Raw genomic sequence first — 13,210 nt, forward strand, 5'->3', positions numbered from 1 at the left:
AAGCACATTCGACTTCTTGGGAACACACTTGGCGAGATTGCCTTGCCAAGAGGAATTGAGATCGGAATTAGTAGTTATTGAAACACTAATTCAAGTCGGTCTTCACGAACTTAAACAGTTATTGATCTACGACAATTGATGTTGATCATATCAATTTCCGAAGCCGGAATCAAAGATTTTCTTGGGTATTCGGTATACAAAGAAGAGTCACGAGGATTGCTCTTGTAGATAAAATAACCGACATGAATCCCGAAGAGAAAATCTAATTCAATGATCCGAAGGAAATTGAGTCAAAGCGAGACTAGACTGTTACGTTCTTTATTTTCTTTATTTTTACTTTACATCACTTTTTATTATTTAATCATTTTTACCAAAACCATCTTCTCATCTATGCATAACGCTTGGTCAAGACAATTCAAATTGAAATTTAGGAATTTTTTAAGTTCCTGTAGATCGACCTTTACTTCTCTTTAGTACATATTTCCTTTATTTATTAATTGAGAAGAAAAAAATTATTTTGACATCAAAATAATAGTTGTCACCGATTATAATATTGATATCATTCAAAACAATAATCAATTTTGACACTAATGAACATATAATTTTTGGGTACTTTTAGGTCGTAAGGTGTAAATAATTTGAGAATATATAATATAATATAATATAATATTTATTCAAAAATAACTCTCAATCATTTAATATTTAACGTTAACACTCATTATATTTCTAGTATTTGAACTCGAAACCTCAAAAAATAAGAATAATTCTTTTACTACTAAGGTTGTTTAGTTCGTACAATATGAATATATATAGGGCGAATTTTGGGTATATCATAATATTTAATCTTCATTTAAAAACACAAGATTTTTATAATTCAATCAATCCTCATGTAGATAAACAAAACCCAAAGAGTTAAAAAATATATATAAATAAATAAAGATGGACATGCAGATTAAATCAGAAAAATAAAATAAACAACATCGAAGTCCACTCCAATCATTCACCTAATCTAAATATGATCTTTTACAATAACATTCAATAAACGTGGTAGTCACAATGCTTTGCGGTCGGCGGAAGGGCTCTCCACCTCTTCATCGTTGCCGGAAAATTTAACTTTCCGGTGATCGCCTTCAATACTAGTTTCCTCTGGAGCAGCAGGTAAATTCAAGTCAAAGTCACGTTGACTTTGGCTCGCTGATTTAAAACCATCGCTACCGCTGTTATTATTATTATTGCTGCTGCTGCCGGTGCCAGCATCGTAATGGCATCGTTTATGTCCTCCCAAGGCTTGGCCAGAAGAAAACGTTTTGTAACAGATCTTACACGTGTGAGTCTTGCCACCTTGGTTGTTCACCATGGGAGGAGGTGAATTTGTTGTCGTCGTGGCTATGACGGAACCGGAAGCGGAGAATTTATCTTCAGCAGGAGCGGTGGTGGAAGTAGGGTGTTCGTCAGCTCCAACGACAAGTTTCCTGTGACTGGACTTGTGTCCACGTAAAGCTTGATAGGTTGGAAATGCTTTGTTACAAACTTTACACTTGTAATGATAGAGGGAGCTTTTCGCGGCGGCAGAGAAGTTGTTTCTGGTGGTGGCGGTGGTTCCCTGAGCCAACATGAGAAGGCAAAGAGCTAAGTATTCTTCTTCTGTAGGTGGGTTTTCAATTCTGGGTCGTTTCGTTCTTTTCCTCGTAGTCCATGGCTCAACACAGTGGCTGTCCACCATGTCATCACGGTGTAGCAGTGGAGGTGCTGAAGTTGGAGAATTCAACGTTTCAAGAACCATCGAAGAGACGATTTTCTTTTGGTTTTGAGTGAAGAGGAAGGATTTTTATATTGGAAGGAACAAGGAACATAAAAGAAGGATGGAAGGAAAGTGCTTGAGAGGAAGTTTTAGTCTAAAGATATGTTAGCACGTCGTCGTCCATTGGGCGAGTGAAGTGTGGATTGGGTTTCTAATTACTATAGTCTTTATAAACAAAAGCAAATGGGGACTTAATTACTCCACTGTTTTCAAGTAAAAAACCAGGACCTGGTCTATTCTTCAATTTTCCTGCTCTTTTCCAGCAGTAATTTGAACAGGAGCCTTCATAAGTGACTCGGTAAAAGTATATCCAAAATTTCATTCTTTTTTGTGTAGTGAGTACCGTAGAAACATGAGAGATGGTGTGTTTAGCGTTTGTACCATGTTTGCCATAGCAGAAGTGGGAACTGGATGACTTAGCTTTTTTGGTTTGATTTTGATTGTGTGGCGTGTCAATCGGTAAGCGCGGCTGCGACTTTTGCTAGTTGGTTGAGTCACCCCGAAATTACTTGGGTGGTCCACCTGTTCATGAACCGGTGAGTGCCGTGCCAAGGACTAGCTAGCCTGACCATGACATTAATTAGCTCAGCTTAACTAAATGATCGGCTTATTTAACTCTTACTCTCCCGCATTATGTCATAAAATAAGTGATAAGCACAAAGTTTTTTCTAACATGATAAAGTCATTATCTCGATACAGGAACTTTCAAAGTACAGATAGTGAAATTTATTGCTATAACAAAAGGTTAATTTAAAGGTATTCCGATACTCTTGAAATGCATGAAAATGACTGGTTTGCTGAAATCTAAGTCAAGACGTAGGCTTGTTATAGTGGTATATATTTATGAATGTTTAATGCTTTGAATAAGTTGACCTGTTGACCAAGTCATGCTGTTGGTAGCTCATAGATGTAGAGAGTAACGACCCGACTGACCAAGTCATGCTGTTGGTTGTTGCCAACGAGTAGATGACATTCAGTACATGCCCCGGGGCCGGCCACTTTAAGGCTCGGTAATAGTACGGCACCACATGGCAGCTATGTTTTGCCGGTGTCGAAATTAAAAGGGCAAAGAGATTTAAACTAAAGAGATCATCAAGCAAAGATAAAGGGCATTAAGGCAAAAGGGCATAATCATAGTAAAAAGGAGTCTTGCAAATTTGTCATAGGATACCCAATAACTAAAGAAACAGAATCTTTCAAGTACTACTACTCGCTACTGAGCTAACCACTAAGGATAAAAGGCAAAAAGAGAGAGGCAAATTCACCCTGGAATCAGACCCCACAGATATCCCAGTTTGTGCTGAAACAAACCCAACATTTTCCATTGTTCAGCTGAGATGAAACCGACATTGAAGAAAACCTGAAACAAACATGAAATCATGTTGTAATTAAACAACTCTCATAAGAAATTAAGGCAAGAGAGCTTAAATATAAGTGAAAAATAATTATATAGGTTAAGTTCAATTTACTCGGGTCAGCATTGATTATCATAGCAGCGCCACCAAAATTGCAAGTTCCACCGTCTCTCTTGGTCTTCTGCCAGTAACTGTTGAAAGAATAAGAAGCATGGGCAACAATGGTGTCCGGATAGAAACAGTTCCCGTCTGGCATAAGTTCTTTACAATCAGCTCCACCTTCACCACAAGCGTAGTCCATTGCTTCCTGTAGAGTCTCGGAAGGAACACTAGGCTTAGCCACACACCAAAGCTTTTGTTGCATCATTGCCGTCTGTGGTGCTGGAGCAGTGTCGTCTTAGGCTGGATTACAAGGAGGCAAATGGAAGCCAGTAGGTGAGCTGGCGGGCACAAACGGCGGAGACAGCTCTGGAGCAACGGGGAAGTAAAATGGCAGTGGAGGATCAACAGGGAAGGAAATTGGAGGCGGTGAAACGATGGGGTATTGTGGAGGATGAGACTTTTTGGCTACATTGACAGTGGTTTCCGACGACGGGGTTGATCTAGCCGGGAAGGCCGAGAGCTTCCTGCTTATGGGGGTTTTCACTTGTTGACTGGTGACTACCACGTTGACCTTTGTAAGCTCAAAAGTTCCGAACTTTTTCATGAAATCCAGGTGGGAAGATAGTAGTAGTGCAGAGGAAGACAAATTTGGAGGAGCAATAATGGAATAAGTGGAGTTTGTGTTTTGGAAGAAGCCCAACAGAGATTTAATGACATTCTTAGCCAAACCACCAGTAAAAAGAGCAGAGTTTTGCATCAAACATTTGGAAGAGAAAGCGGCTGAAACTTTGATATCTTTCTCTAGACCCCACCTTGTAAGAGAGTGATAAATGTTCTTCATAGATGGTAATAAAAAACCCAAACTTTCGTCTTCATCAATCTGACAGAGAAAGGTTTCACCCACAAGAATGGTAGTGATTTTGGTAGCTGGAAAGTGGGCAAGAACATGGAGCCTGAGCCAACTCTCAGCCTTCAAAACACTGCTAGAGACCTCCCTGAGGATATTGCCATCCACATGAACAGCTAAAGGAAGATCATCGTGAGAGAATGCCTGAATAACCTCTGCACTTTTTTCATAAAGCTTAAGGTATTCAATAGTTTCTTGACCTGCGCCTGCAAAAAGAGGAACACAAAATGCTTTCAGAAGACTAAAATGTAGAACAAAAAGAACCCACATTTAGAGAAGAAAAAACAGCATAAGGTTTGATTTTCAGGCTTTATACTTTTACATACCAGTAAGACCCAGAAAACAAAAGAACAAGCAGAAGGTCAATAACCCCATGTTCAACACTTTTTTTCAGCTTAGAGAAGTAAAGGGTTCAAGCAAGAAATGCAAGAAGAGATCTGCAAAATCTTGGTGCCCCAGATTTATTACGCTACTACATCTACATTGAAATGGAAGGGTCAATTTTTAGCACTGGAGAGCGTGGAAACCAAAGAAGTGGTGTGGGAAGAGTGAGCTTTTGTAGCAACCAACCACTGCCCCTCGCTCCCAACATGCTCTGTATATCTTGTTACTCCAAAGTTAAATGACAAACTTGATTCTAAAACGACGTCGGTTGAGTGGGGTCCTGACACGTGAAGTGGACAAGAAGTAACAAAATGGGGTTCAGTGACTGGTGGCAGTGTGGGGTCCAGTAAACTATCAGACGGCGTAGAGCCGTAGACCACCTTCATGAGGAGAAATGGATGATCTTTGATCTCAGCAGTATTACTGTTTGTTTCTTCAAATGCCAACTTTTTCTGTGTTTTAGTGCTCTGACTCGCTCCATACAGGCATGCCGGTACAGGTAATGGCTACTGGTTAGTCATATTGACAATGGCATTTCATGGGCCATGATTTTATGGTAATTGAAGCAAAATGAGACCGGAATCTTGGTGGTCCAACGGCCTGCAATGATGTGAATCAAAACCAAAAGTACAGTTCAATTTTGTTGGTATTAGGGTGATAAGTGAGAAACATATAGCCAGTTACTCAAGTTTAATTTAGTTAAAGTTTAACTAACATTTGAATTGAATTAATTTGATTTGACTTCGAACTCGACTTAAATTCTTAATGATCAAAATCAAACTATTTGATACATGGCTCGAAATGTTCGTGTGCAACTTAAAAAAATAATCTTTTAATTTTTTAATTTTTAAAATTCATTCATTAATAATATTAAATTCATATGTTTTTAAATGCAATTATGTATATTTAAGGTTCAAGTTCAAACTTGAACTGAACAAGAGTTCGAGCTTCAATCAAACTATGTCTAAGAATATTTCGAGTTTAAATTTTTTCGAGCTTAAGTCTAGTTTCATTTTTTATTTTAAGTTCGATTCGAGCTCAAAAATTTTAAACTCATTAATTTTTTGAACGCGTTGAGTTCAATTTTATATTTTCAAATTGAGTTGAACTCATTAATACTCAAACTTGACTTATCCGGGAGTATAGCTTTTTCTTTTTCTTTTTTTACGGGGATTGAAATTTAGGTCCAAAGTACCAGTGTGAAGGCCTCATGTGATTGGGCCTTTAATCCAATGTGGCGGCGTGGAATTGAAGAACCTGATTATAATTTGTAGATAGATTAAGCAAATGATCATCATATGCTTTTTATTATATAATATTAAGGTGATGATTAATGCTATTAGTAGCTTTGCCCTTTGAATAATATTGAGAGACCCACACTGCCTTTAGAACACGGGAACCAGAAGGGAATAAAGGGGAATTAATAGAGAAATGAAAGGTAAAAAAGGCGCGTTTGCCTTGTGAATCAAATATTCCCTTGGGATGTGAAGAAAAGGGGAAAATAAATAAATTTCGTGTCTTCCACTCCATGCACCATTTTGGTCGGATCTCTTACACTCTTACTTCAGACACTTGTCTAAAGCAATTAATTCTAGACAACAAAGGTCATGAGGAATTTTTTAGTGTTATTTACCCATTTTCTTCTATTCTAAGCACCAGTAATTAATTTTGACAATTAGTGGAAACTTGGTATGTTTTGTATTCTTTTTACGTTTTAGTCAAACGTATCAAAATTAAGATTCTTTTTTTGTCAATATGACATTTTGTAATGTTTTGGAGTACAGATGAATTAACATAATAAATAATTGGTGTTAACTTTATTCACGTCAATGAATCGTTGATGGGATGGCCTTGGTCCCCTTATTAATTGGTTAAATTTTATTTTAATCCCTTATAATTTAGGCTTTTTAGTTTTTTACCGAATTAAATAAAAGTATATCATTGATCATCCATTAAAAAAATTAAGTAATTCCACTCCATTTAGATTAATTTTTCAATACTTTTAAAATTTTATCTTTATTTTCTTTTGCAAAATTTCTAACTTCATCCACGCCACGAATCAATACCGAATGCTAACGCTATTGGAGAGAGAGGATGGACCAAAATGCCAGTGGTTATCAAGTGGGGACTCGCAACAAAAAAGATAAATTGCCCTTATGTGTATAGACCCCATGCGCGATCTCAGTCAATTTGCCAGCTTTTTACAAGTAGAAAACAACCAAACAACGCGACCATTTCTACTTGTTCAAAGGGCTTCTAAATTTTTGTATTTTCAACACCCCTCCAAGAAAACAAAAAGTGCGGCGTTTTTACCAAACTATACTATTTTTAAGACTTTAGTTGAAAGTCCGGAAATCACAGATGATTGGACATATTTTATACACGTAACGTCCAAATTTAAAGAAACACAATTAATTAAATATTTATGTGTCGTAAGTTTAAGAATACTTAAATAATGGAATGTGTTTCAAATAAAACATACATTATTAAGATTAAAATGAAGAAAAATAATTGATTTTCATAAAAATAATAGTAAAGTACAAAAATAGTCCTCCGATTATAAAATATTATTTTGTTGAATGAAATGTGTCTTTAATGTGTTTCAAATAAAACATACATTATTAGGATTAAAATGAAGAAAAATAATTGATTTTCATAAAAATATTAGTAAAGTACAAAAATAGTCTTCCGATTATAAAATATTATTTTGTTGAATGGAATGTGTCTTTAATGTGTTTCAAATAAAACATACATTATTAAGATTAAAATGAAGAAAAATAATTGATTTTCATAAAATAATAATAATAATAAAGTACACAAATAGTCTTTCGATTATAATATGTTATTTTGTTGAATTCCTCAACTATTCATTGAGTGATTGTAGATAACACTTATACATGTATGTAGTCATTGTTGTCATTTGACTTGTACTCGTGTAAACATGCTTCCTCGACATGCATCATGTCTTTTTTCATATAAAATTTAGTACCTTTTTCTTTTATATATATATATATATATATATATATATATATATTCTTTTTTCCAATTTATCCTCTAATACATTGTCCTAACTTATTCAGTGTCACGTTACATGACACTAAAAATATATTTTACTTGATCTTTAGGTGCGTCTTCTATCTCCGTCACTCTATTCCCCTTTAATTTTGTAATTTGGTCGTTTCAAGTTTTCCATTTCATTAATCGAGCCCTTTGAATCTTTAATCTATATTCTTACAATTTTTCCTTTAAATTAATTAGAATGAATCATGCAGACACACGACACTCGAAACAATTTACGGACACAACCAAAAGAAATGACTGTTAGAAGTTCCAACCCACCAAAGCACCTATGAAATACATGCTTTCTAGTTTCTTCTCTCTGGCTGTACAATGCAGACAAAGCATAGGTTTAATGCCTGACGTGCAGCACGGCAGAGACAGAGATGAACTGTTCCATATATAGTTAAAAATGTAATGGTGTCAAGTCACTACATATGACCGTTTACGGGCATATTGTTATTGGACCGTTGTAGTATCAGTGTTGAAGAAATGCTTGGGTTATGGAAAGTTTGCTTTCAAAAACTGCTCAAATGTGGTACTATATAATATAGTTTAAAGTAGTGTGCGATATATAATTGGATATCCCAAAGAGCATAGCTTGAAGGTTTAGACACTAACATTTATTAAGGATTCAATTTCTTAAAATACAAATGTTTTTATATACATTTAAACATATGTCATTTAACATTTATCCAAAGTTGCCGAACATTAACTTGAAGGTTTAGACACTAAGATCCATGGACTCCTACAGTACTACATACGTTTAAATATGTAAATAATGTAATACGAATCCAACGATTTCAAAAGTTTAAAAGATATCGTTATTTTTAGAGGTATTAGATTCGAACACCAATAACTACACATAATATTTGAGTGTTTGTTTATAATTAAATATATTATAGTCTTTAAAACAAATTTTACAACTCATAATCTGTAGCACCTTAACTCATATCCGACCCGAATACAAGTCTGAGGTGTCACATTGACTTTTCAAAACCTTGACTCTTATAGAAAATCCCGGAAATTTTTAAAACTTTCATTAAAACGAAATACTTTAATTTACATAAGACCATAAAATACAAAATCGATCAGAGTATTCGTAATTAACACTTATTACATGCCAACATTCTATACATAACCAAGTACATACTTTATCAATTACTTCTGATCTGATCTCTTAGTAGTATTGTTGTCCGTGCTACTTCTATTTCCACTTTTCCTGATTCTTGGTACCTACGTGTAAATCACTTACAAGCTAAGTCATAGACTTAGTGAGGCAATAAATGAATATGCAACAATAAACTTATGAATGTTCATACTTACCATTGGATCATGACATTTCAATATGCATGTATCTATCGCACGATAACATATAATGCACATACGAAACTTACCTTCTTGTATCACTTTCACTGTAAATCTGCATTTCAATTGTATAGCCCAAGTATATTATTGAGAATAGAGGTATGTGAGTACCTTGAGGTTGTGCACTAACGCTGTCACCACAGCTCGTATCAATTCCCTCATGGGGCACCAAACCTTAGTTCAGTATTCGTCACGTAGGACTATTATCTATGTCCCGTAGGACCCCTACATCCCGAAGGACTACATCCCGAAGGACTATTATACCCTCGACTCTTGGCATGCCAATTACACCTATAGTTCTCATATCGTATACTATGGGCATTATTGTTGTATTTCATATGTTCATGTACTCATATCATTTCTCTTGTGATCATGTATCTCATATCACTTCATATCATGTTCTCATATCACATGTCATATCACATATCATATCACATGAACATATATATGTCTTATGCATGTATCACAATAATTATCATGTATGCATGTTCACCACTACTATATTATAAAAATCAACTTAGGGATTAGACTTATCACAAGTCTTATTCCATTATAATATACATATAGTATGCACTCACCTTAGCTTTGCTTTGATTCGATTCTAATCCTTTGATCGTTCCAGAATAAGCTTACTTTTAGTATCTACATAATCACACATGGATTTATATCAGTATTATAACTAATATACTCTAATGGTTCACTCTTTAGACTAAGAGAAAAGTCAATTTCATCTTTTAATGAAGGTATGCATCGATGCACTACTGATGCATCGGTGCATAAAAGGTATTCGATGTATTATTATTATTGGGATGCATCGATGCACCAATTGCATTCGATGTTTCATTATTAATGGGATGCATCGATGCACTACTTATGCATCGATGCATGAATTGCATTCGATGTTTTTATTTTAAAAGAGTGCATCGATGCACTACTAATGCATCGATACACCTTCAAACAATTTCTGGGTTTTAACCTTGATGCATCGATGCACTATGAATGTGCATCGATGCACTCTGCCCAGAATCCTCTTTTTGAACCCGAAAATTCATTCATTTTGGATTAAATCCTTCATGTTTAATCCTTTTTTTCATTCTTAACTCTAGTACACATCCTTAAACCAATTTATACTCATTTATTTCATCTTAAACCTTCAAATTCTATCCTTCATATGTAATTCAAGAATTACATTAATAAATCAACATGTTTGAATTCCGCTTTTAACACTTCATATATCTTAACTAGATTGATGACAAGTTAAATATAACTTTCAATTCTAGTTATGAACTCTATTCCAAGATTTCATTTAAGAACTTCAAATCTTAAATCTCTCATAACTCAATCATCCTTTGATGTTAAGATAACTTAAGCTTTCCTCAAGCTTAGTTATCATCCAATAATCAAAACTCAATATTAAATTTAACAAGAAACTCAATAATCAGAAATCTTACATTTGCTTTGGTTCACACGCACAAGGAAGAAAGAAGAAGAAGAAGAAGAGAACTCTAGAAGCCTTTGTTGTTCTCTCCTTTTCAACCCACTTGTACTCATATATATCCTTATCCCTTCTTTAATTAATTTTCCTTGCAAATGACTCTTTGGCCCTTCCATTCCTTCTTCCTTTCAATTAAATTCTACACAATCATTTACATATAAATCTTTATACTATTCATTCATTCTATTTTAATCACCAAAATCTAAAACTTTCCAATTTAGTCACTAACCCGGTATTGAGGATGTTACAACTCTCCCCCTTAAGAAAATTCATCCTCGAATTTTCATTATGCAAAGAAGTAGGGGTACTTAATCCTCATGTCCTCTTCACGTTCCCATATTGCTTCCTCTACTTTGTGATTCCTCCACAAGACCTTAACCAATGGAATAGTCTTGTTTCTTAGTTGTTTGACTTCGTGAGCTAATATTTGAACAGGTTATTCCTCATAAGTTAAATCTGGTCGGACTTCAATTTCTTCAGGAGTCACAATGTGAGATGGATCAGATCTATATTTTCTAAGCATTGAGACATGAAAAACATTGTGTATATTTTCCATTTCAGGTGGCAAAACTAACTGATATGCTACTGATCCTACCCTCTTAGTAATCTCATAAGGTCCAATGAACCGAGGACTCAACTTTCCTTTACGTCCAAACCTCAATACTTTTTTCCACGGAGACACTTTCAAGAACACTTTATCTCCGACTTGAAATTCAATTTCTTTCCTTTTTAAATCAGCATACGATTTCTGTCTATCAGTTGCAGCTTTCAGATTATTCTGAATTACTTGAACTTTCTCTTCCGTATTCTGAATCAACTCAGGACCAATAACTTCTCGATCCTTAAGTTCATACTAGTTCAAGGCCGTACAACATCTTCTTCCGTATAGAGCTTCATAGGGAGCCATTTTGATACTTGACTGATAACTATTGTTGTATGCAAATTCAGCAAGTGGTAAATACCTTTCCCACGATCCTTTGAATTCAATAACACAAGCTCTTAGCATATCCTCCAGAATTTGAATAGTTCGCTCGGATTGACCATCGGTTTGAGGATGAAACGTTGTACTAAAGTTTAACTGAGTTCTCAATGCTCTATGTAATGACTTCCAAAACCGTGATGTGAATCTAGGGTCCCGATAAGAAACTATGGAAATAGGTACACCATGTGTTATGTATGGCTCATAAAAAGTCTCGTTGTGGGGTTACGAATTATGTGGGTTGGGGGTGTGGGGGCGCAGCCCCCGCGGTACGGTACAGGGTTGATTTTGTAATTATGTACCAGGGTTTTCTATTATAAATAGAGATGTAACCTAGACCTAAAATATCATTGAATAAAACTTCTAGCGCCGCCTAGGCACCGAGGACGTAAGCACATTGCCGAACCTCGTAAAATTCTCGTGTTCTTTCGTTTTCTTTACCCGTTTTCGTCAACAATTGGTATCAGATGTCAGGAGCAAAATTCGAAGTCGCGAAATTCGATGGTCAGGGTAACTTCGGATTATGGCAAACGAGGGTGAAGGATCTATTGGCGCAGCAAGGGATCTTGAAGGCTTTGCGACCTACAAAGCCGGCGTCGATGGATGAGGAAGATTGGGAAGAATTGCAGCAGCGAGCGGCAGGAACCATACGATTATGCTTGGCGGACGAGGTCATGTATCACGTCATGCATCTATCGTCTCCAGACGAAATTCGGAGGAAGTTGGAAAGTCAGTTTATGTCCAAATCCTTAACGACAAAACTGTATCTGAAGCAGCGGCTGTATGGGCTGAAGATGCAGGACGATCACGATTTGGCGCAACACGTGAATGTCTTCAATCAAATCGTTTCTGATCTGGCTCGGCTTGATGTGAAAATTGAGGATGAAGACAGAGCGATGATTCTGTTGTGTTCGTTGCCTTCCTCTTACGAACACATGGTGACTACTCTTACATATGGGAAAGAGACTATCAACGTTGAGGAGATTACTGCAGCCTTGTTGGCTCACAACCAGCGGAAGCAGAATGCAGGGGAAAGCTCTCAAGCCGATAGCTTATATGTCAAGGGTAATCGAGATCGTGGAAGGAAGCCAGAGAAGGCAGGGTCCGGGAAGCGGAATTCCAGATCTAAATCCAGGGATAAGAAGACGATTCACTGTTACAAGTGCAAGGAGGCGGGACATATGAAGCGAGACTGTCCGAAGTTGAAAAAGCAGACTGATGAGAAGCGTGATGGCTCATCCAAGTCTGTGAACGTGGTCGAGGATGATACTTCTGATTGCAGTGAGGGTGATATGCTTTCTATTTCAACGACACAATTGACGGATGCTTGGATTCTTGATTCTGGATGTTCTTATCACATCACGCCAAATAGGGAATGGTTTTCGACATACAGGCCGGTTAATTCTGGTTCGGTTTATTTGGGTGATGATCGATGTTGCAATATTGTTGGTATTGGTGATGTCAGAATTAAGATGCACGATGGCTCCGTTCGGACGTTGAGTGGTGTTCGACATATCCCAGACTTGAAGAAGAATTTGATTTCCTTGGGCACTTTGCACAAGAATGGTTTTATCCCTAAGGCTGACGAGGATAGGGAAACTATTCGGATTGTTAAAGGAGCATTGACTGTGATGAAAGGCAAGATGACTGCAGGGAATATCTACAGATTGTTAGGGAGTACCGTTGCAGGTGGAGTTCACTCTGTTGAGTCCTGTGATGATACGACAAAATTGTGGCATATGCGCCTTGCTCATCTTAGTGA

At 36.4% G+C, this 13,210-nt stretch overlaps 1 protein-coding gene and 1 pseudogene across 1 annotated transcript; both read right to left on the bottom strand.

The window, feature by feature from the left end:
- Positions 1–966: 966 nt before the first annotated feature.
- Positions 967–1,870, bottom strand: LOC120173395 (zinc finger protein AZF1-like). Its single transcript, XM_039180581.1, has one exon. It carries the CDS (start codon positions 1,781–1,783, stop codon positions 1,052–1,054), a length of 732 nt encoding a protein of 243 aa, XP_039036512.1. The 5' UTR covers positions 1,784–1,870; the 3' UTR covers positions 967–1,051.
- A 1,043-nt stretch (positions 1,871–2,913) lies between these two features.
- LOC120173318 lies at positions 2,914–4,935 on the bottom strand (annotated as a pseudogene).
- Positions 4,936–13,210: the final 8,275 nt, after the last annotated feature.

Source organism: Hibiscus syriacus, unplaced genomic scaffold, assembly GCF_006381635.1.
Source record: "Hibiscus syriacus cultivar Baekdansim isolate YM2019G1 unplaced genomic scaffold, ASM638163v2 tig00111947_pilon, whole genome shotgun sequence".
NCBI classification, from domain to species: domain Eukaryota; kingdom Viridiplantae; phylum Streptophyta; class Magnoliopsida; order Malvales; family Malvaceae; genus Hibiscus; species Hibiscus syriacus.